We start from the raw sequence: 24,306 nt of genomic DNA on the forward strand, positions 1-24,306 counted from the left end.
CTTAAATCCATAAAGTTAAAAAAACACACCAGTAAAATTGAGAAAAATTGTCCAATCATGATGAAAATATAGATTGTACATCTTTATATGGCGAACAGAGTGTTTAATTTTTTTTTTAAAAATCCAAGTGAAGCCTCTTATTACATATCTGGAAAAATCATGTCTACAGACACAAGGATGGACAAGTTGATTCCAACATACCCACCCCCTTAAACTTCATTTGCGGGGTTGGTGGGCAATAACAAAAATAAACCAGTATGCCCCTGATCTTTACGAGTATAAAACAATGGTAAACATCAGTACCTCATAACAATTTTCAATCCATTTGTCTTTGGCAGCATCAAGGAAATTTCCCAAGTTTTTCTCCTCTCTAGTTACAGATCTTGTCCTAAAAATGAAACATGATACAAATAATTTTTTAATTCAGAGCATCATAGCACTGAATATTATATATTGAATATATGATTTAAACAGATCATGTTTCTAAAACATACACATGTCCCTTCCTCAAAACTGCAATCCATGTTTAGACAACATGGTGACCTAACCTCAAGACCAGTAAAGGTCATCTAGTCATAATCAATTTGCCTATGAAGTTTGATGCCTCTTGAGTTATCTGCCAATGAAGTTCAATTACTATCAGGAGAAGAGTTCTTTAGCTATCAGGTGGACAACTAATGCATGCATGCTAGATGACTTTGGACCTAAAATCACTAGAGGTCATCTAATAGTCATTACCAACCTGTGTCTTAACTTCATGTCGAAGGGTTTTTAAGATACTGAGTGAACAATACTTGGTCTACTGACAAACAGCAGCAAACCCAAATATCCCCTCTTCTGCAGCAAGGGACATGAAATGGTACCCATATTTATTGGATTGAAAACACAACAAGGAACATGCAAGGCTACTAACGTGTTGATGACATATAGAGCCATGTGCATGATGTAGGGCAGTAAATGCATGTTACTCTGCCTTCCTCCACCACCACTGTCCTCACTGAATGATTTCTCCTGAGCAAACTTCATTATCAGCAGCTTCAAATCATGGACATTGTATGGGTAGCTAGGATCTCTGACACCAGTACACTCTTGCAGGTATGTGTTGTGTCTGAAAAAAACCAAAACAACCCACGATCAATAGGTAATGCAAATATGATTTGTTTTTGTTAAAAATAAATATCTACCCAGTTCCCAAAATTAAAAGTGCTCCAAATGAAACATCCTCCCCTTAATGTACTGCATGGTATGGAGGAGAAAGCATGAGTAGGAACATAGACATTATGAACTGCACATAGTGCCTTGAGGAGAAAGTCGGATAAAAGATTCAACATCGATATGACCAATATCATTGTTGTATATGATACAAAAATAATGATTGTAATGCTAAAGTACTAGTAGGACAGTGAACATACCCTTGTACATGCAAAAAAGATAAATACACTTCTCTTTGATCCACTGAAAATTGTAGGAGAATATTAGATCCCTGGTCAGAACAAATTGAACATCATTAAATGATAATGAAGTATTGTACAAAATTTCAAGGCTATCCAATAAGCCATATAGGAGAATTGTTCATTAGCTATTTTACATTCTCCACACCTCTTAGACCCACTATAACTTTTAAGAAAATAATCGGATCTCCACGTCCCGACAATATGCACATCTACAAATCAGTCTATCCAATAGGCCAAAAAGGAGGAGAATCGTTTACAAGATTTTGTGACAGACAGACTGACAGAAAGTACAAAACAATATGTCCCCCCCCCCCCCCCAAGAGGGGAGACATATATACAAGGTCACCATAGTTGAATTTGAAATCAGTTTAAATGACTACACAAAAACAAAATGCCTTTGTGAAACACTGATGTTCCCGTACAGACAAAGTCTAAGATCCAGGTTATCAATTTAGGTATATAAAGAAAGGTCTTGTTACCAGGAACACACATATAAAATATGAAAGCCCTTCCACTAAATGTTTAAAAGTCATGGCTTAGGTTAAAGTTTTTCAAAAGAAGATCAAACCCCAGGTATATGTCACAAGGTAAAAAAAAAATAAAGGTCTTGTCACAAGGAATATTCATGTGAAATATGAAAGCCCTATCACCATCCATTAAAAAGTTATGGCCAAGGTTAAAGTTTTTGGGGGCACACACAGATGGACAGACCCAAAACTATATGCTCCTGAATATCCAAATACAAGGGCATAAAAACAGGACTCCTGTTTTTGTTACACATGTAGTTCAATACACTATACCTTGCCAGGCAGGTAGCAAATGCTGATTCCTGAACATGAGGCCCCCACAGTGGTAACAAACCATTACACTTTGTGTTGGCATTCTGAAGAGCCGCACTTTCCCATTCTTCTCTTCCCCTGGCATGTCTATAAAATGAAGATATAACAAAAAATTTAAAGCCAGTAAAAAATCTCATTATAATCCATGTGAAACAACAAAAAATTATCCATAAACAATGGATTGGAGGTTGTTTGATGAGATCTGCCTACCTGACAGCAGCAGTGTGACAATCTATGTGGATTACATTGCGATCTGCCTACCTGACAGCAGCAGTGTGACAATCTACGTGGATTACATTGAGATCTGCCTACCTGACAGCAGCAGTGTGACAATCTATGTGGATTACATTGAGATCTGCCTACCTGACAGCAGCAGTGTGACAGTCTACATGGATTACATTGAGATCTGCCTACCTGACAGCAGCAGTGTGACAGTCTACGTGGATTACATTGAGATCTGCCTACCTGACAGCAGCAGTGTGACAGTCTACGTGGATTACATTGAGATCTGCCTACCTGACAGCAGCAGTGTGACAGTCTACGTGGATTACATTGAGATCTGCCTACCTGACAGCAGCAGTGTGACAATCTATGTGGATTACATTGAGATCTGCCTACCTGACAGCAGCAGTGTGACAATCTACGTGGATTACATTGAGATCTGCCTACCTGACAGCAGCAGTGTGACAATCTATGTGGATTACATTGAGATCTGCCTACCTGACAGCAGCAGTGTGACAGTCTACATGGATTACATTGAGATCTGCCTACCTGACAGCAGCAGTGTGACAGTCTACGTGGATTACATTGAGATCTGCCTACCTGACAGCAGCAGTGTGACAGTCTACGTGGATTACATTGAGATCTGCCTACCTGACAGCAGCAGTGTGACAGTCTACGTGGATTACATGATCTGCCTACCTGACAGCAGCAGTGTGACAGTCTACGTGGATTACATTGAGATCTGCCTACCTGACAGCAGCAGTGTGACAGTCTACGTGGATTACATTGAGATCTGCCTACCTGACAGTAGCAGTGTGACAGTCTACGTGGATTACATTGAGATCTGCCTACCTGACAGCAGCAGTGTGACAATCTACGTGGATTACATTGAGATCTGCCTACCTGACAGCAGCAGTGTGACAGTCTACGTGGATTACATTGAAGTGAGACACAGTAGAGTAACCAACAGACTTCCGGGGTTTGTTCTCAAAATCATCCAGGTACACTCTCTTAGAAAATGTGTAAATAGACAGAACCTGCAAACAGCAAACACACCAAATAATCAATATGTCAATCATCTCGACATTTTCTTTACAAAACACAACCAAAGCATACATCAATATATTTTCCCTTTTCTAACATTTTTCCTTACCTTTTGCGGTTGATAGCGATATCCTTCTCTACAGATACAGCAGGTTAAACCTGTCTCCTCCTTCAGGTCCTCGATTTGCTTCAGTACTGAACTCTCCACAGTAACCTGCCCCTTTTCATTGGTCTGAGAATACACAATAATACAGTGTAAATCAAGTCATCTGTATCAATGTACAAATTTTTGTACCTTACACAAGGTATCACATACAATGTAGCTGCCGTTTTACCTTCATTCCTAAAGCTCCAAGCTGTTTCTTTCTCTTAGCCATCGCCAATCTTTTCTTTTCTGCTTTTGTTTGCTGTCTAAAGTCTTCAATCTACAAAGATGAGATTATTTTATATTTCTAAGTAGATTTCTTCAAGATTAATATTGTACATGCACATTTGCCAATATTTTTGGTACAATCAAATCTCTAAATAATAAAAAAAAAAGTGAGCAAGCTCACATACTCCACGCTCCGACACTGCTTGTTAATGCCTCACATAATGAATGGTGATGCTATGCATTACTGATGGGCAATCAGTCGGAAATCATAATAAAAAAATTAATTATTTTCTCTAAGTAAAAAGAAAGCATGAGCAAGCTCACATACTCCAGCATTGCTTGACAACGCGAATGCTATGCACTCCTGCAAGAACAGGACACATGGGTTCAAAATTCAATGTTCAAAAGGGGCATAACTCCCAGAAAAATTATTGAATTAGAAATTCCAGGAAATATGCACATCTACACAGTGTGTCCTTATTAACTACAAAGTTTCATGAAATTCTGTTGAGAAGTCTCAGAGAAGTTGCACTGACAAGAACAGGACAAATGGGCTCAAAATTCTAAGTTCAAATGGGGCATAACTCCCCAAAAAATTACTGAATCAGAATTTCCTGAGAATACGCACATTAACACAGTGTGTCCTTATTAACTACAAAGTTTCACGAAAATCTGTTGATTGGTCTCAGAGGAGTTGTGCTGACAAGAAAGGGACTGACTGATGGACAGGTCAAAAACATTATAACCTACACAACTGAATGTAATGTATGTCTGAAAAATTTCACACTGTCCTTTTTTCACCTAGAAGCATTAAGAAACATTAAACCATTTCAATGAAATTAGTTCAGTTGTTGTCATTCTTCACCCTTGAAAAAATACAAAGTGGTCTGAAGACTCTGGGTATAGTTGCATAGCAAAGAGATCAATATAGCATACCTGTTATCGACTTCTGACATCATAAAAATGATGGGTTTTCATTTTTTTTTTCCTTAAAGGGTTTTGTCAATGGATTTTGAATATCTAATATGACCTCTATGAATTTACTATCAGTTATGAAGAAGAATATATAAAACAGCACAGATAACAATATGGTGATATGATAGGGACCTTCCATTTTCAAAGCCAATCTTATCTAAAAATAAGCATATTGTGCATATTTTGGAAAATTCCAGAAATAATTCATGATTATATCATAATTCAATATAAGCACTAAACTAAGATATGTATATTTATAATATTAATTCATTGTGCTCATAAAATTTCTTTCATAGTGACTTCTAGTATTTTTAGGGCAGATTTTTATAACCATTGCACTTAGTTCTTTATGCCAAACCAATTACTACTTTAGGATAATGAATTAATTGAAATTCCCAAATTTTGAATTCAACCATACTGGGTGAGGATGAAATTGGGGCAAAAATTTGCCAGGATACATAATTTGTTTTTCCAAGCTGGAAAAAGGCTCCCTCCCCTCAAATAATTCCACCTGTGTTACTGTGTAGGTGATCTAAGACTGGTACCTTAAGAGACACCTCCTCATTCTGCCGGAGGGCTTCCAGTAAATTCTCAGCCATTGTCCCTATATGTTGATCTGAGGAGGCCTGCTCCAGTTTGTGTAGGACAGGAATACACTCCGATCCGATCAGGAGCTGGGTAGGAGGGTGTCCCTGGCTGATCCCAGTAAGAAGTCGGAGGACATAACTCAGGGCTGGTTTCTGTATAAAATCCTTCCAGTTCTCTGCATCAGTTCTGTTATCACACAAAGAAAAAAATCAACTCAATCAGTTTTCTTCAAATACATATTTTATTATCCTTACACATTTCAACTCTAGCATGGTCGAGGAATCCAAAATACCGTATAGCGAGACAAAAATATAGCAATTTTCCAGTAGAAATGGGTATATATAAATAGCGAAAGCCAATGTCAGCGATTTTATAATTCCAGGAAAGATAACTATAATCTCCGATATAGAATACATTGTTAGTGATATTCAATTTTAGTGATCTCATCACTCTCGCTAGTAATGCCAAAATTAAATCCTCACTAAAAATTCTGCTTATACAGTACTTCCAATAGCTTTAACCAGAAAGAGTCATGCAAGAATAGTGATGAATAGTGTACTATGTATTTCTGTTCCACTTACGGTAGAAGGGTTTTCACTTTCGGGGAATTCAGCAATATATAATCCACTGCCATCTTGGTTATGCCATGTTCTGCTATCATATTCTTCAACCTTATGCCATTAGCATTACTCTGCAACAAATCATACAGATATAAGGGATCAGAAGATATGACAATTTCCTATAAATCTACCCATTATACTAAGAAAATATAGCCGAGAATCAGAAACACTACTAATCTATTTTCGACATCAAGAGGGGATGGCTTGATGTTTCATCATCTGAAATCAGAACTGTCCTAATGGCACAAGTTTCCAAGGCCAAGCCTCAAGAGCTTTATCATTGAACAAAACAAAAAATCGTTTTTATGTTTTAATCTTTACATGTATGAATATCCTCAGTTTCAGCTAAAAGATATTTGAAATTTATCATGAAAAAAGTTCTAGTACAAACTAACAGCCAGATGGACTGAGAGAGACAGACTGAAGATGGAACAAGAGTATCTTTCTCGTTAGGAACAATGTATAATCTGTGTGTCTGTAAAATAACCCAGCTTACCTCTATTCCACAAGCAACCTCGCAGAAACAGTCTAAATGTAAAGTTTCATCTTGGGTATGTTCCAAATCAAATCTGAAATGCAATTAAGAGTTACTGAATAGATATGATCAATATTCAGGGCAAAGCTAAAAAATCTGGGATACTCAAGAAAAACCCCTCAAACATACCAAAATTATTAAAGGTTGCCATAGATTTCATGAAATCATACATGTAGATGCCCTTACTTAGTAAAATCCAGATAGGGTTTGAAGTGGTTGAGAAGCACCAGCATTTTGTCCTCCTCCCCAAATGCTAGGAATGGTATCAGTCTCATCAGCCCCTGAAGAACGCTGGGGTTGGATCTCACAAATGGACTGTTTATTCTGTCCAACAGCATCAACAACTGATCCTTATTGCCACAAAGTTTGGAAAACTTCTGTAAATGGAAGAAATGTTGTTTGATAAAAGAGTAAATGTATCTAAATAACAGTAACATTAAATAAATTAAGACAGCAAGTGAGTTTCTCTCCGCTAGTTTGATGATAACATACAGTGTACACAATCTTTACCACAGAATAAAACATCAACTGCAACATTCCGTGTTAAATGGAAATAATTTTTAGAATCCTCATTTAGATAAGTCATTTTCCCTTACTGTGTATATCTCGGGGTCCTGACTGCTGGCTTCCAGCAGGATAACCTCCATAATCTGTAGGATCTGCTCGGTGATGGTCTGGCCCTTGGTGCTGGTCCCACTCTCCTGTTCTGCCCAGAGGGCCAGATTCAGGGCCCCCAGCATGATGTTAACAGTATTCATTTCTGTCTTTATAAGCTCCTGTCTACAAGCCTTCACATTCACCACAAATCTGAACAACTTCAGAAGCACAGTCATCAACTGCCTTCCCAGGACCAGGTCTTTAATGGTGGCCAATCTGTGGGAAAGAAACACACACTATCTATAGTCAAGGGGACATGAAACAATAAGAAAGTCTTTTAGATTGATATGACAACACTATTTGTGTTTGATATACATGTAAATGACAATATTGTACCGTGTCAGCATGACTTTGAGACCATCTCCTTCAGCCAGCACTGCAGCCATTTTGTACACTTCCTCCTTATCAACATCCTCCTCTGTATATACATGTGAGTGTCATACATTTCAATACACAGAACTCATCAGCAAAGCAAATGAATGATACCAAAATGTAACCTTCATACAACATGACTAGTCAATTACATGTATCTAATTTTGTTGAAGAGGATTAGCTCCTCATCATAATTCTAAATCATTTTACTCTTAAATAAGAATGTACCTGAGCTGGAATCGAGTGAGTTGACCATATCTTCGGTGGCATCCCCTAGTAGCCCCCTCATTCTGTAGATGATGGGCATCGGTTCACCTTCACCATGTTCTGGGGCCCAGATCTTCTTATAAACCTCATTGACTGGTAAGTCTAAACTAATAATCTTCTTGTTCACCAGCAACTACAATATAAATGTCTCTATCATGAAGAATCACCCACAAACTTAATTAGGTTTGTCTTTTTCTGTGACAGTAAACATTAATATCCTTACCTCCATCCCAGTGTCATCCTCCAGCAATGCCACCAACTCACAATCTGTGAATAAAGACAGATATCACTGTATATGTAAGGAAGTATTCATTACTCAAGGGTTGTAAGGATTTGTGTCATCTACCTTGACTTTGTATTTGACCTTAAACTCATCAGATGTTGCAATCTGTTTCGATTACTCTCATGAAGTTTCATCTAGACAGTGAAATAAAAGAAAGTGCATCTTAACCCAGACAGCAGAATGGCTGTCAGAATGATTCTTATCCGTCTCCTAAGCACTGATGGTGACTCTATCGAAAATTTGGTTTAAAGCAATTTCTTTCTTTTTCTTTATCTATAAATACATGCCCTGGCAAATCTTGTTTTTGACATCTCTCATCAGTGGTCCAAGTCCAGGTTCATTCGAGCTGTAAGGATTTCCCAGCATCCTCCCCTGCAGGAAATCTTCCTGTTGGGGATCTTTCTCAAGAATCATTAAAAATTCTCCTACATCATTCTCCTCCTGTAAAACAGCATTACATTCAGAATGGGGCTTTTTAAATATCCTATTTTAACTCTTTCAACAATATGTTCTTCACTGAATGCTAACTAATTTCAGAATATCTCTTACTGGGAATATGATGCTGCACAGCCTCTCGAAGATGAAGACTGGTGACCTGTAGTCATCATCGGGGTACTTCTTCACCGTCTTCACACACACCTGCATGAACTCCTTAGTTTCTGACTCCGTACCTACATGTAAATGTACACAACTACAGATTTTGGCAAGACAAGATTTTGTTGATTTTTCAGAAAATCTGTTGATATCTATTTTAAAAACATAGCAGTATTTACCTTTGGCTGTCCGATATTAGTCAGTAGTCTGATATTAATCGTAATATCAGACTGCCTCAATACCAATATCCTTCAAAATCAGACTGTCTCCGGTAAATCAACACGCGAAATTTAAAGGGCAATGTTTTTAAGTATGACATAAGCCTCAAACAGTTCTGCATGAAAAAAAATATCAGACACTTTTTAGCCCTAACAGGCCTCAAACTGTCTGATATTTTTCCATATAAAAATCTATGAGGCACATGTCCGATACTTAAAACAGATCTCGCTACACATTTTGTATGTATGTTGTCTACCTGTGGTGAGCTCCTCCAGTAGTTCCAGTAGTTTGTCCTGGGTGTCATCTATCAGCTTTGTTCTCTGTACCACCAGCTTCCTCAAGGACAGGTAGCCATTTAATACATAACCCACCAACTTGTTTTTGTAGTAATGCTTGATTACCTCTTGTTCCACAAACAGTGAAATCAACTCTGAAATGGATGATTTGATGAACATTTGCAAACCAATAAAATAAGAACACTTTTGTCAAATAAGAATAAATGAATGTAGAAGTGGTTCAAAACGACAAGTTTAACTCAAATTAGTGTGTTTATGCATGGTTATGTTCAGTTCATGCAATAATCATAATCTTTGTTTTATTTCTAGGCTGATAAAAGACACATAATAGAGACACAAAGGTACACATGGGACATGTACAGTGTGTGTGTGTGTCTATATATATACACACACATATATATATATAAAAGCACGAAACCCCACCCTTCTTTCTAAAAGTGTCGGATCTAAGTCAGAATATATATATATAACCATATTTCATACTACATTGTATCCCACTGATTACAGAATGAGATGTTGTAAAGATCATCTACAACATATGATAGTACATGTATATCTGAATGTAAAGAAATTGAATAGGAAAAACTATATTTATATATTCATGCATCATTTTCTTCTCCATTAAGATAAATCAAAGGTAAAGTCTGAAATATGATTTGCCCAGGCCTTCCAACTAAAGATTTATATCAAAGATGGTCAAAACACTGTCACCACACAATTTCAAATGTCTATAAACCAACACTTAAAATGTAATCCCATCTTGACTTCATGTGCTGCATAGAATTTTAGTTAAATTACCTGTAAGAGCTTTCAGAGCGAATCCTTGTGCCAGATCAGAACTGAGAGTAGTCTCCTCCAAATACTGCAGCTGTTCTACTTCCTGTGTAAAAACAATCCAACCATCAGAAATCAAGCCAAAAGTAGGAAATTACAGTTTACTATAAAACCCCAAATTAAGGAGGAATGCTTCACCAAAGAAAATTGATGTGGATTAAAAGTGGAGGATATGTACAATATTTTGAAATTCAAAACTTTCAAATTTCCTCTATTTGGTCAAAAAATGCAGTTTAAGTAGAGGGTAATCTAAAAAATTGAAACCCCTCCTACTGAACTCTATCCCACGATCTACAGTTACGCAGTTGATGTGCTAACCCATTGAGCTACTCAGCTAGGCAATTTAAGTTACATCAGCTCTAAATCTGAAAATTTTATTTTGTTGTAAAAATGTGCTATTATGATAGTTTTGTATGGAACTTTAACTATAGGCATTGATAACAGTAAAACTAAGTTTGAGATTTTATCAATATAAAGATATTGGTTTTATTGAATACATATCATTATATAGAAATAATTTTTTGTACAGGGAGACAATAATGTAATTTTGCTTTATTCAGAGCCTCTGGATAGGTTTTCTAACACAAATATTAATAACAAATGTTCATAAACCTTATTTTTTTTGTCATTGAAATAGTAAATCACAATTTTGCAAAAAAAAATTTGACACTAAAATGACAGCTAGTATTGCTTTAAAACTGAAAGGAATTAACAAATATTGCTGATATTCATATTTAAAAACGAAGTCAACCATTATGACGATGTACATCTTTCCTTTATTTCTTGAACAAACCTTAGTGATTAAGTCTCCTAGATGCAGCAGAACACCTTTGATTGACAGGTAGCACTTCCAGTGGGACTGACTGATCATCCTCTTGAACAGAGACAAGAACTCGGTGGCACATTCCCCACTCTTACAGATTTCATCCAGACATCTACAGTCAGACAATGTTATAATTACAGATTTCATCCAGACATCTACAGTCAGACAATGTTATAATTACAGATCTCATCCAGACATCTACAGTCAGACAATGTTATAATTACAGATTTCATCCAGACATCTACAGTCAGACAATGTTATAATGATGACCTCTTGGCTACATGAATCTTATGAAGTTATGTTTGCAATCTGCAAGACTTAGTTATTTCAGTAACATAACAATTTATGACCTATTCATTGTACAGTTAATTCTCGTTAAACCACTGCCTTTTGTGTTTTGGAAGATGTGGCAGAATAATGAATTAGGCGATAAATTGAATGTAGAGGTTATCAATAGATAGTCTGATCATACACATTCTATGTTTATTTGCTGTTCATTTATTGAACACCTTAAAATACATTCATAATATGCATATTTATCACAGGTAAAGTATTTTGTTCCACAATAAACTGCATCCGCTATTGAATGAAATATATCACCAGTATGATTCATATAAAACACTTCTTTCAACTATTTTTTATTTTCTCACAACAGTGTCGAAATGAAAGTCTTATGAAAGAGAATGTAGATACTTCTTGAGGCCCTCCTCATTCTGACTTTCACAGAAGTCAAAATAGCTCCATGCATATTTTGTTCAATTCAATGAATATGCACACATTCAATTGTTTTGTCTGAAATTCCAAGCACTTACTTTTGTGATGTTGTATAAATGGATGTTAAAATTTCTTGCTTACGGAAAACAACATTGATCCCTATTAAACAATGATCTCCTTTTAAGTTTCTAAAATTACCTGGACTATTAGACCTACAGATGGCAATTCATCAGTGATCTAAGGTGAATAATTAACAGCTTCACTAATCACATGCCTTTTGTGGTATATTAAGACACCTGACATGGATGCACACTTTCAAAACAGGGTGACAGATAGTGGTACGTGATTATGGTATTGTAACGGGAGATTTATATAGCAGGAAAAATGTTCTGTACAAAACAAGGTGGTAAAGCAGAAATGGTGATGAATTGAGTGGCAATAACGTGAGAATTTTAAAACTGTATTGAATCGAGTGGCAATAACGTGAGAATTTTAAAACTGTATTACATTGTAACAAAATTGCCGATTGAAATAAAAGGTTTGTTTTGCAAATGGCTTCTCACTTGGTAAGCATGTCAATGATCTCCTTTTTACGTGATGGTATCTGAGAGATGGACTCAATAATGCTACAGGCTGTCTGTCGGGCAGATCTAGAGGATGGTGTAAACATGGCTTGTTGGAGCCAGGTGGTCTGTGTCAGCTTTAGGTGGATAGGTGGAGTCTTCCACATCCTCTCTCTCCACCTCTTACCATACTTCTCCATCAAGAACAGAGCTCTCACTTCTTTCCTCGCTTCTTTCTTGTCAGATTTACTTTCACCAGATTCTGCCATTCCTGTTGGATCACAAATAGGGAGGGGTGTAACAAGATATTGATACATGAAATATTATTTATCGCAAAACAAAATAAAAGTACTGTTTTTTCTTGTATGTTGTCATATCGTTTCTCGCTGATATAAAATTATTAGTCATGTTGGTTCCATTATTAGTTTGAGATGTGTGTGAAAAATAAAGCATTTATACAACCCCTTACAACAGTTTTTACAAAAAGATGGCAGCAGAATCATTGGAGAGTAATCTCTCCATTTAGGTGTTACTTTTTTGTTTACGTTTAATAAACAGTCATTTTACGACTATGTGAAAGTCTAATAAAAGTTGATATAATAAAGCATGTCTTTTAAATTTTTTTTATTAATCATGCAGTGCAATTTTAAATATCGATCACATTCTGAGCTGATTGATGGTAAAAGAATTGATTAAATTTCTACTATCTGTTACAATATATCTCAATCTGTATTGTGATATGGACATAATGTATTACATTATATCATGATACATTTCAACTGTATCATTACATTCCCAATCACAAACACAAAATTTAACATGCATTATAAATTGTGAGATTAATTTCCTAGGTCATCATTTCTGATTCTTTGTGATAATTCCATATCTATTACCATATACCAAGTGGCCTCATGGACAACAACAATTAAAAAGTAAGTTCTGTGTGTTGAAAAAAATCAAATCAAATTCTAATTTTGAAAAACTGATTTTAAAGTTTCTGGTAATTTACCTTGTGACATTTAATAACTACTCCACATTGACTCAAGTTCAAGTTCTTTCTTACTTTAAGCTTCACAGCTTATCAGTACAATATTACAAGCAATATAAACATAAGCATGACTCACCTCTTCTAGGCAATCTTTTTTGCCAGGTCTGGAATGAGTGCTTGGCGTCCCCTGACAGCCAGGCCTTACTGTTCACATGGAGATCAGCTGACATGTACTTCAGAGGCACTGCAACATCCTGGGCCTGCTTGTCCTGAATTCACACGACAGTTTACAGATATCAAATAAAATACATAACAATCAAATAAATCACACGACAGTCACAGGAATTATATGATAGTTACAGAATTCAATGAACATCAAATATCAGTCACAGAAATCACATACCGTATATTCCTAAATATATGTGAGGAATTAATTTTCACATAAATTAGTCAGATTCAAAGAAGCACTACTCGTGGAATTTTTTTTTACTTGCTTTCATTTTTATATTGCTGAAATACATGTAAAACTCTTGATCAATGGACCACTCGCAAATTCATGTTCTCGTGATCTGATGTCTACGTGTCATTTCATGATATCCAGAACTCGCAAAAAAATAAGGAATCCACAATATCAGTCACAGAATTCACATGACAGTCACATAATTCAATGACAGTCACAGAAATCACATGACAGTCATAGAAATCAAATGACAGTCACAAAATTCACATGACAGTCACAAAATTCACATGACAATCACAATAATCACATGAAAATCACATAATTCAATGACAGTCACAGAAATCACATGACAGTCACAGAAATCACGTGTAAAAATGAAATTGGGTAACAAATTCAGTCTCAGTACAGAAGGAACAGGAGGGCTATGAAAATCATTCTGTAATGCTTATTCTACTTCATTACTTTAATAATTTTATTATCTCACCTTCTTTGAAGCCCCTCCATCTGGTTTGACCAGTTGCTGTAGAATTCTCAGACAAGGTAATGTTATGGTGTCCATTATAACTGGTTGCTTCATCTGCATTCCCATCAGGAACAACCTCATGACTGGAGAGTAAAATATACATGTATCACCAAATGTTCAGTTCATGCACTGATATGGTTGTTTGTTTTAATCACTTACAGGGTATCTCTGCAAATCAGAAATTAATTAAATGCTCTTTAAATCATTTACTTTATATCTATGACCTTGGTTTGACCTTTTGACCCAAACACAAATAGAACTCCTTCTTTGTTCCTTTACTATTTCCATCTGAAGTTCTAAAATTCAAATCCCACAATTGTCTTAAACATGTACATAACATTTTCAACTAAAGGGAACTTTGACCTTCAACCTTTTGATACCCTAACTGATATACTACCCCATATTACTACTTTCTACCTCTGCAGCATGCGAGGCTAAAAGATAAAACAATACACTGTCCTTGTGTACTTTTAAGCTTTTCACTCACTATAAATACAGTCTTCCCTTGGCTACCTAACATATACACTGTACAATAATATACTGGAGGAATGCAGTGTTGCCTATCAGTGTTTTATACCTACCACATCTGACTCTCTGTTCCCAACAACTGTCTTCTTGTTCCAGGGACGTGGCCAACAGCATAATTTCATGTCTCACCGAAGAACCCTGAACAAGTTAAACACAATGTAATTCATAAACAGTGAAATAATAATATTCATATTTTCATGAAGAACACTAATTCATTAAATGCAGAAACCTTTGCTATCACTATCATTTGTTGTCGTTTTTAAAAAAAATAATTTTGATTCAATTTTTGTCATGTTTGAATTTTTTTCTCCCTACCAGATCTGGGTTTGACAGGTGCCCCTTTAGTGCCCCAGCTATCCTAGTCATTATCAAGTTGTTCATTTCCTCCGTTCCTTTACGGTTATCTTTAGTCAACATACACAACAGAGACAGTACAGCTATTCTGACTTGTAATGTGCCATGTCTCAGGTTGAAGTCTATCAGCTCCTTAATCATGCCCTTTGTAATGAAAATAGAACATGTCATTGTTTAATGGACTGAAAATATCAGTCTTTTTTGCACAAAACTCCCTTTCATAACAAAGTTATACATCAAGAAAAAGAAATTTGTAAACTACTATTCCTTGTGTGCTTACCTGACTACACAGTATTTGTCTCAGGTTAGTGTTGGTGACCAGGGCCCTCAGTAAGGTGATGCAATGCTCTACTGCTGCACTGGCACATCCATAGCAGGTACTGGTTCTAGCACTGTTCAATATCACAAAGATTCATGATTTATACAAACTAATATCACGACAGGACAAACTGAACACATTGGACATGAGTAAATACATTGAGATACTGTAGTTTCATAATTTTTTGCTGAATGCAAATTTCCGCAGTTGTGCCATATGAAATGAAGTGCTAAATGACATACATTTGCTCATGAAGGAAGTATAAAGAGCACCTCTCCGTGTAAAACTGTACTTATTTTATGCCTATAAAATTTGATGAAACCACAATAGAAGGTGCGACTTCACCTTCCTGATCCTTGGGGCTTGACGCAACTGGGAACTTTACGAGCCTTCAGGGGTGATTCTATGACATCACGAGGACTTGTCACAGGTGACACTCGGCTGGCAGCTGCCACTGCTTCCTGTTGTTGACAATCATATTCCACCAACTCCTTACGACTGGCCATTACTTTCTGCTCACAGAAATATTGAAAACAATTTTAAAATGCATCATTCATATTGGATACTCTCATACGATGTTTAAATTCAGGTGATATTTGAGTGTGGATTATTAAAGACGGTAGTCGCAGGATCCACCTCTTTAAGAATTCGGTAGTGAAATTCCCACACAGTTTTATCTTTTGCTCACCTGAATGATCTTGCTGAGTTCATCAAAAGATGATTTACACTCATTGCAGTACTTGAGAGCCAGCTGTTGTATGGACTTGTTGACACTGCTGCCAGGTACACCTGCACTGTTTGCACCAGAGGCACCAACTCCCTCCTCCTAAACAGACAACACCTTTAGCTTTTAGTGTCTATGATAATCTTAATAAATTTCAAGCTAGTAATATTTATGCCATAATATGCCTTATTACCACTGAGTAAAAATTGTGGACATTTTCTCACCCTTTCACATCCATGTTCCTTGACTTGAATCAACAACTTTTCTAGTTGAGGCCTGTGCTGCTGAAGATTTCTGTATATTCTGTCAGCTTTTTCTAGAAGAGTGTTAATGGTTCCAATTGCCTAAAATATGAAAGACCATTTAATATTCATTCATATTCCAACTGTGTCTAGCAAAGTTGAAATTCTGATCTCTTATGATACCAACTTTCTTTCTGTCCTCTTCATTTTCAATAGGATCAACAGCACAGCAAGGTTTGGCAGTCAAGGTGACATCAAACTTGGCATATTTACAGAATCCACAAGCATTGCAGAGGAATGGATCTTTCTCATCATAGTTTATTGCTCTGTTGAAAACAAATTATACAAACATTTACCAGTAATTTCTTTTTGAGTCCTTTGTTTTCAATGTATAACTTTGTGCACAACCACTAAGCCTTTACCTGCATTTGTGACACTGAAACACATTTTCCCCACAGTTGCCACAGACTCCAGGGTTGGCGGGGACTGAGGCACTACAGCGGGGACACTGAAGAGTCTCAGCCGTGGCCTGCAGGTTATCATAGAAATCTGCATACTCTATCATCAGATTACAGGCCACAATGGGGATTGGGAATTCCACCTTAACATCTGTCTGACCTGTGGACAAGGTCATTTTTCTCGCCTTGTGCCAAAGTCCAGGTCTGAAAAATAGTAGTCATATTAACTCTTTATAACACCTCTATATCAACTCTGTATAACACCTCTACAGTTACAACACATACGTAACTAACACATACAGTTACAACACAACACACATAATGAACACATAGTGACAGTTACAGCAAGACCAAGGTTTCTTTAAATACTTTACCAAAATACATCTATCTTATTTCTTATTACTAAAAGATGTTGTCCCACTTTAAAACAGTTGAACTATCCTTTTAAAAAGAAACGGATACAAAATTTAACATTCAAATTTCTGAACTTACTTGTTTTTAAGCTCCACCACTGCCTGCACCGTTCTGTTGTTGTAGTAGATGTTCAAAACTCTAACCATCTTGGTTCTCTTCAAGTCACTGATTCTCAGGGTGATCTTAGAGATGGTGTGGCTACCCACCAGCTTCACTATCTGTGTTGTGGTGGTGAACTTAGAGTCTACTTTAATGGAGGACAGCTTCAAATTCTGTAACACAAAATCCCATCACTTTTAAAACCAGATACCACTAGACCTTAACAATCACATAAGCTATTGAAACAAGATGTGTTTGTGAAACACTGATGCCCTGTATGGAAGCAAGGTAATCCTGGCACATATACCAAAAGAAAGGTCAGGTCACAAGGAATACACGTGAAATATGAAAGCACTACCACTAAGCATTCAAAGGTTATGGCCTAGGTTAAAAGTTTTTTTTTCAAAAATAAGTTAAACTCCAAGTTGAAGGTCATGAGGTCAAACATTTTGGTATCCAAAGAAAGGTTTTGTCACAAGGAATACACAAGTGAAATATGAAAACCCTAGCACTAAGCATTCAAAAGAATCTAGGATTATGGGGGCATCAAAATTCTGAAAGCTTAAATCAATGCATACAGAATAATCATGGTGGCAAAGATACAAACATGTCTCGATACACAGATTATACATGTAGTTTCACAGGCAGATACATTAGCAATCTTAACATTTTCACATGTACCTTATAATTATCAATTCTATAGCCTTCAGAAATAAATTTAGAAACTGTTAATTTATAAGTATGCATAAATATTGCATGCCAGTTTTCTGATACAACAGTCTTTTTGTATGAAGAAAGTTATTCCTTTTTATCTAAATAGCAATTTTGAACCTAATGGAGTCTAAATTTTAAAAGACACATCATTGCTCATTTCACTAATGCACACAATGTTTGTAATGTGTTCAAAACTACAGGAGATTTTAAAATCCTCTGCATTTTCAATATTAATCAAACAGCCCGAACCTCTGAGTAATTCTAAATTGGAAAAAAACTGAAAATTTTCTACATGAATGGTCGATGTATCATGAATGCAATATTCAGTCATGTAGTTTCAATAAAACTGCAACATTCATTACAATTCATCATGAACGACTTTTAAAACAAGAGCAACGCCAACGTGGCATAATACGCCCGTAGTTTTGCTCAAGGAAAACATATTTTAGTGGGATTCATATTTTAGTGAAGTTAGCACTGTCCTCTGTGAGCTAATTCATTATTATGCTTGTAGAAATGGATATCAAGATATAAAGAGGGATAGCCTTAGAATGCGCTACTTCATAAATATGCTAACGGTTCGGTTTGTATCCAGCCCACAAGGTTTTCCTAATAAGTGATACTACGACCTTGACCTTGAAAAACAATAGGCACCTTCCTCTCATCATGATGATCAAATATACTAAGTTATAATATCCTGGAGCTTACGGTTCGGTTTGTATCCATCCCACAAGGTTTTCCTTAAAAGTGATACTACGACCTTGACTTTTGACCTTGAAAAACAATAGGCATCTTCCTCTCATCATGGTGATCAAATATACCAAGTTATAATATCCTGGAGCTTACGGTTCAGTTTGTATCCTGCCCACAAGGTTTTCCTAATAAGTGATACTACGACCTTGACCTTTGACCTTGAAAAACAATAGGCATCTTCCTCTCATCATGGTGATCAAATGTACCAAGTTGTAAAGTCCTAGGGATTATGGTTCAGTCTGTATCCTGCCCACAAGGTCCAGACAGACAGATGGACGACGCCATACCATAATACGTCCCGTCTTTGACGGGCGTATAAAAATGACGACAGGTGAGCATGGATTACGGAATGGTCAGTTACCCTGAACTAGCAGAGGTTGATCAAGTACTTACAGCATACGGGACTTCTGGGTTGTTGCATACAAGGCAGGGATCACTCTCCAGATAATATCCATCAAAATCCACAAGGCCTTGCAGCATACTGAAACATTTGTTTTCATATTTGTAAAACTTGAAGTAACACTTTCAGTTGTATATGCTAATGGTCATTCAATCCTCAAGTAAACTGAAACTTTCAAAAATTTCATTCTGCTTGCTCTTTATTAGCAATATATAAAATTTCATTCTGCTTGCTCTTTATTAGTAATATATAAAATTTCATTCTGCTTGCTCTTTATTAGTAATATATGCCAATCAAAAATCTGGGGAGAATGATCAAGATTCTTTTTAGCAGATGAGAATATCTTCATGTGGTAAACTGCACTAATTAACCATTTAACTATAAAATGAAACAGTAACACATGTTGATCTTCAATTAGGGCTGTTCCAGAAATGATCAAATGGGGGGGTCGGGCGGCAAATGATATTTTTTTGTGTGGGTGGTCGTATTTTTTCATATTTTATTTGGTCCGTGGTTGGACTGATACAAAAATATTTATTATGGGTAGTGGGTAGTTTCTATTGTTCTATTTTGTGCCACGTGGGTGTTGAGTTTTCAGAATATTTTTATTGTCGCTCTTGTCGTGTTGATTACAAAACGTCGGAGGGAAAATTGAAAACGTGCTTTCGAAATGCTGCTTTCAAAATCGGAAATAACATAGAACTATTCGAGTTGTCGCTCTTTGCAGCGCATAACTTTCCATTACGACACTCTTCAAATTAGAGGCGCGTTTAGTAGGGTCCCTTTGGACGTGATGGCGGCGAACTCTGTTCTGTAGATTATTACAGTTTACAGTGCATCGATTTTGGGAATATTTTGAAACCAATAGGTATTCCGTTTTCTAATAAAAATAGGCAAACCTTAGTTGATTTATACGAGGGTACCGATGCGTTATATTTATCAGTCAGTGTGATGGTGATATAGAGGCCTCCGGGCGCGGGCTCCATTAGAAGACGAACGATTCGTGGAAAAACATATCCATACCCATTTCATGATAATAGCATCGTTTGGACTCCCAATCTTTCCAACATTCCCGCCAAAGATGCCTTTGATTGTTGATTTGACATCGTTTCTTTAGAATTACTGTGATACAATGTCGCACAGGCATTACCGCGTCACTGACTAGAATGTTTGTCCCGAAAACCTCGCGAGATTTGTACCGTTTTCATTTTTAAAAATATTTTTGTGGTGGGTCTGGTTAGTTTTTTTTTTAATTAGATGGGTCATTGTAAAATGAGTTTATCAAATTGATGGGTCATGGGGTAATTTTTAATTTTTTTTTTTATGGGTGCTTGGTACATACAAAAGGTGCCTCCCGACCCCTCCATGTATTTATTTCTGGAATAGCCCTTATGATTTAATCCTTTCAGGAGGCACAAGCACCCCAACCCTGAATTTGCACCTAGTAAAACAATACATGTACTGATACATGTAGGTTGTAGGTGAAAACTATGACAATATCACAACAATCAAACCGTAACATAAAAACAGATATGGACATACATATATTGGTAGTACAAATATATACTGTACAAATGTATGTAGCTTTACATCACTGACATATAGGCAAGCTAATGGGCTGGGGGCATGTAAATGTCCAAACTCGACATTTTTCTATTAAAAAACTTACTTGTAAATCTGCGCATTGGGGTGATTGCACAACACCTGATTCTCCTGCTTAAGAACAGCTACAGCCTTATCCAAGTATTCCTTTGTCTGTTAGAGAAAAACAAAATAAAACTTAACTGAAAAATTTGTATGAAAGAGAGTGAAAATAGTAGTCAACAAACTTACATTTCATCAATGGAAAGAAAGAGATGTGGACAAAAAGAGAATGAAAAGTATTCCAATGCCTGAGAAAAGAAAACATTTTAGTTTATTACCTTTTTCTCAGAAGCCTGTGGAGTTTTCAACAGGAAGTAGCCCAGTAGGTCCACAAACTGAGATGCCTTCCGCCCATGCTGAGGCAGTTCTTTCCAGAGGTCCCACAACATATCCAACAGCCTCTCCTGGTCCGACAGACTGGAGTTCTTGTAAATGCTGTGTAGCAGACTGTGGGCCTGCCAGCGAATACTGGTGGAGTTTGACTCCAGAAGGAAAGTCCGCACAAACTTCACAAGAAGATCACGGTCCAGGATCTTCATCAGCAACTGGACCAGGCTCAGACAGAGGGCTTCATCATGTTTCTGACCATCATCTGAATCTGCAATACAATTGACTTAAAACCTTATTCTAATTATGAATAAGACATATCTGTTACATTGTTAACGATCAAATATATGTAAATGTAATTCAAATTTAAGATCAATGGGTCTCCTTTAATTCTATAACATACAGTTACCATCATATACTCTGAATTGGTATCATAAATGAATATGACTTAATCAACTGATTAACATTTTTGTAAAGCACAGTTTATCACTACAGAGAACAGTCTTCAAGTTATGCTGTCTTTTGAAATGCTGTACAAGGAGTGAAATGTAATACCTTGATCATTCTTATCCTTGTCCTTGTCTTTTTTGGGTTTGCCTGGAGACCCTGTGATGCTGGATTTTCCCCCATCTGTCCCATCCTCAGATTTACTTCCACACAGGGCACTCTGTAACAGCTGTAGAAGAGTGGGGGCCACACCCTCATTCAGCAGGATACTGGCCCTCACCAGGAATATCATCACATCTACAACAGTAAGACACACCTCCTGTCAGTGCTCAATAAGACACACCTCCTGTCAGTGCTCAATAAGACACACCTCCTGTCAGTGCTCAATAAGACACACCTCCTGTCAGTGTTTCCTGTTACTGATTGTATGTCCTTCACTGAGACTCATCTAAACTAATGGAGAGGATTTTTATCCTGTTATATACACTGTATGATGACAGAGTTTACTTACTTTGGTTATCTCGACAGTACAGCTGCCAGTTTACGGGTCTACTAGCTGCTGTGTCACTATCCTGTTATATACACTGAATGATGGCAGAGGTTACTTACTTTGGTTATCTCGACAGTACAGCTGCCAGTTTACGGGTCTACTAGCTGCTGTGTCACTACAGAACTTCAGGTGCTCAATCTACAAGTCAAGAGGAAAGGAAATGTACATGCATCTAAATGAAAACACTGTCATGAACAAAAACAAGATTTAATTTAAACATATCTTATTATGTATGTCATAATAGAAGAAAAACAAAATATCTAAGTGAAACACTATGTCCCAAAGCATGTCCAAGTTCAACTGTATCAAATTTAATCTGAACTTTAAATAATTTTGTCAAAAGCTTTATTTCAACCTTTCAGCTCAATATGAATGGATTTTTTAACTGGTATATTTTAAAGTTTATGACCAAGGTTAAATTTACAGAAACATAAAGAGACCAAATATAAAATTCCCCTTGGTCTTTGAACTCAAACACACAAAAACCCAAACCTACACAAGTACATATATGTAGATAATGACCATGCATCATCAAATAGAATCACTAGTGACATTATTACTAAAACTTGGAACTTACGATATTTAGTAGTGTATCATAGTTGAGTACAATGGGGGCGGGTGTGACCTCTGCGTTGCTGACGTCCAGCCCTCCCTCTTTACACAGTTCTGTTACCGTCTGGAGATGGGACTCCACAGCGTGCAGGTCTCTCAGCTGTCGGTATTTCTCCTTCGTTCCACTGATAAACAGCAACAGCTTCAAGGGCAAACAATAACATAAATCATTCACTATCCTTCATAAAGTGGTCTGTGTTTTGATCATATAAATAAAATGTGCATATATCTATCATGTTTGGGTTGAGCAACAAACCTTTCTAACTTGGCGTTTGAAGTATGGTGTCTGCTGAGTCATCATGTACTGAAAATAATTTACATAAACAATTTAATACTAATTTATCTAAGGAACATTTACAAAGAAAATGAAATTATTTTTAACAGTAAATGCAAGAAACATTTTGAAATCCTACCTCGGACAAAATTGTGTTCCACACTTTATCAAAGGCTGCAGATGGAACACTTGAGACACCCTCTGAAATCTTCTTTAGCTAAACAGAAAGTCAACATAAAAGATCAGTGAAGTCGTAAAAAATTCTGGTATGGAAATAAAAATGCACCAAATATATTTTGTCAAACCTGTGAAGAAATCTGCAAACCTTTTCGCTTTATATTGATATGTGATATATTTCAAATATCAATTTAGAAATTTAAAAAAAATCTGCTAACCTGATATGGAAGCCTGAGAACCATTTCAGTGAGCATTTGTGGATAATCTTCAAATACATCGTTAGCATGACCTTTGACATACTGTCGTAGGAAGAATGGGGACATGTCCGGGGGTGGGGATGTGGGGTGGGGCTTCAGTAATTGTCCTGTTACTGAACTTCCATCCTCCTAGAATGTAAAGAAATTTTACTTCCTCATAAAGCTAACCTAAAGTTCAAAATGGAGTAACAAAATAGAACATTACACAATATTTCTAATACATGTAATTCATAAAGTCTAAACACATGTACATAAGGTTACTTTCATATCAGTGTGCATGCCTAATAGAAGCATATATCTTTTCATTTTAAAATGCAATACTAACTTCTGTTGCTGAATACTGCTTCCAAAATGGCAGGAGGTTCCTAAGGATAGTAAGACAGAAAGGAATGGCTCCACTGGATATCAGAGCTGTTGATGTAGCATTGCTGATGAACGAGGAAGAGGACTGAAAAATACAACAACTCTGTTAAGTAAATTGATTCCAAAGAAAATCAGAACTAAGAGGAATTAAATTATCTGAATTACCTCCCCTGAGGGTTTATTTCCCAGTTTTGTTCTTGACAACAGCACACTAAGAAGTCTGAGGAGGACAAGTTTGACCTCGTAGCATTGGTTTCTGCAGGCAACCTGCTCTAAATCCTGTTAACAAGTAAAAAACACTTTAATAGCAAAGGCAATAGAGAAGATTATTCTTTAATAACACTTTCTATTTGTATTCCCACAGAAATGTTCTTTTAACTATAGATAACAATGTATACTCAAGCAAG

At 36.5% G+C, this 24,306-nt stretch overlaps 1 protein-coding gene across 1 annotated transcript in view; it reads right to left on the minus strand.

The window, feature by feature from the left end:
* Nucleotides 1-24,306, minus strand: part of LOC125678921 (E3 ubiquitin-protein ligase UBR4-like) — a 61,309-nt gene that overhangs the window by 4,541 nt on the left and 32,462 nt on the right. The window contains exons 62-103 of the mRNA XM_048917727.2: nucleotides 24,065-24,178; nucleotides 23,862-23,984; nucleotides 23,498-23,665; nucleotides 23,242-23,319; nucleotides 23,085-23,132; nucleotides 22,794-22,970; nucleotides 22,276-22,354; nucleotides 21,775-21,963; nucleotides 21,171-21,490; nucleotides 20,918-21,003; nucleotides 19,242-19,329; nucleotides 17,361-17,554; nucleotides 16,833-17,072; nucleotides 16,598-16,736; nucleotides 16,393-16,512; nucleotides 16,133-16,270; nucleotides 15,790-15,956; nucleotides 15,406-15,517; nucleotides 15,087-15,269; nucleotides 14,825-14,909; nucleotides 14,205-14,326; nucleotides 13,397-13,529; nucleotides 12,273-12,543; nucleotides 10,966-11,107; nucleotides 10,137-10,218; nucleotides 9,299-9,472; nucleotides 8,779-8,900; nucleotides 8,517-8,670; nucleotides 8,170-8,213; nucleotides 7,908-8,079; nucleotides 7,644-7,725; nucleotides 7,247-7,523; nucleotides 6,837-7,027; nucleotides 6,612-6,684; nucleotides 6,077-6,186; nucleotides 5,453-5,681; nucleotides 3,895-3,984; nucleotides 3,669-3,791; nucleotides 3,419-3,552; nucleotides 2,255-2,380; nucleotides 914-1,108; nucleotides 304-388 (exon numbers count right to left, since the gene is read on the minus strand). Of these exons, the coding sequence (XP_048773684.1) occupies nucleotides 304-388; nucleotides 914-1,108; nucleotides 2,255-2,380; nucleotides 3,419-3,552; nucleotides 3,669-3,791; nucleotides 3,895-3,984; nucleotides 5,453-5,681; nucleotides 6,077-6,186; nucleotides 6,612-6,684; nucleotides 6,837-7,027; nucleotides 7,247-7,523; nucleotides 7,644-7,725; nucleotides 7,908-8,079; nucleotides 8,170-8,213; nucleotides 8,517-8,670; nucleotides 8,779-8,900; nucleotides 9,299-9,472; nucleotides 10,137-10,218; nucleotides 10,966-11,107; nucleotides 12,273-12,543; nucleotides 13,397-13,529; nucleotides 14,205-14,326; nucleotides 14,825-14,909; nucleotides 15,087-15,269; nucleotides 15,406-15,517; nucleotides 15,790-15,956; nucleotides 16,133-16,270; nucleotides 16,393-16,512; nucleotides 16,598-16,736; nucleotides 16,833-17,072; nucleotides 17,361-17,554; nucleotides 19,242-19,329; nucleotides 20,918-21,003; nucleotides 21,171-21,490; nucleotides 21,775-21,963; nucleotides 22,276-22,354; nucleotides 22,794-22,970; nucleotides 23,085-23,132; nucleotides 23,242-23,319; nucleotides 23,498-23,665; nucleotides 23,862-23,984; nucleotides 24,065-24,178 (5,979 nt within the window). The remainder of the gene's footprint in view (nucleotides 1-303; nucleotides 389-913; nucleotides 1,109-2,254; nucleotides 2,381-3,418; nucleotides 3,553-3,668; nucleotides 3,792-3,894; nucleotides 3,985-5,452; nucleotides 5,682-6,076; nucleotides 6,187-6,611; nucleotides 6,685-6,836; nucleotides 7,028-7,246; nucleotides 7,524-7,643; nucleotides 7,726-7,907; nucleotides 8,080-8,169; nucleotides 8,214-8,516; nucleotides 8,671-8,778; nucleotides 8,901-9,298; nucleotides 9,473-10,136; nucleotides 10,219-10,965; nucleotides 11,108-12,272; nucleotides 12,544-13,396; nucleotides 13,530-14,204; nucleotides 14,327-14,824; nucleotides 14,910-15,086; nucleotides 15,270-15,405; nucleotides 15,518-15,789; nucleotides 15,957-16,132; nucleotides 16,271-16,392; nucleotides 16,513-16,597; nucleotides 16,737-16,832; nucleotides 17,073-17,360; nucleotides 17,555-19,241; nucleotides 19,330-20,917; nucleotides 21,004-21,170; nucleotides 21,491-21,774; nucleotides 21,964-22,275; nucleotides 22,355-22,793; nucleotides 22,971-23,084; nucleotides 23,133-23,241; nucleotides 23,320-23,497; nucleotides 23,666-23,861; nucleotides 23,985-24,064; nucleotides 24,179-24,306) is intronic.

Source organism: Ostrea edulis, chromosome 2 (genome assembly GCF_947568905.1).
Source record: "Ostrea edulis chromosome 2, xbOstEdul1.1, whole genome shotgun sequence".
Classification (NCBI taxonomy): domain Eukaryota; kingdom Metazoa; phylum Mollusca; class Bivalvia; order Ostreida; family Ostreidae; genus Ostrea; species Ostrea edulis.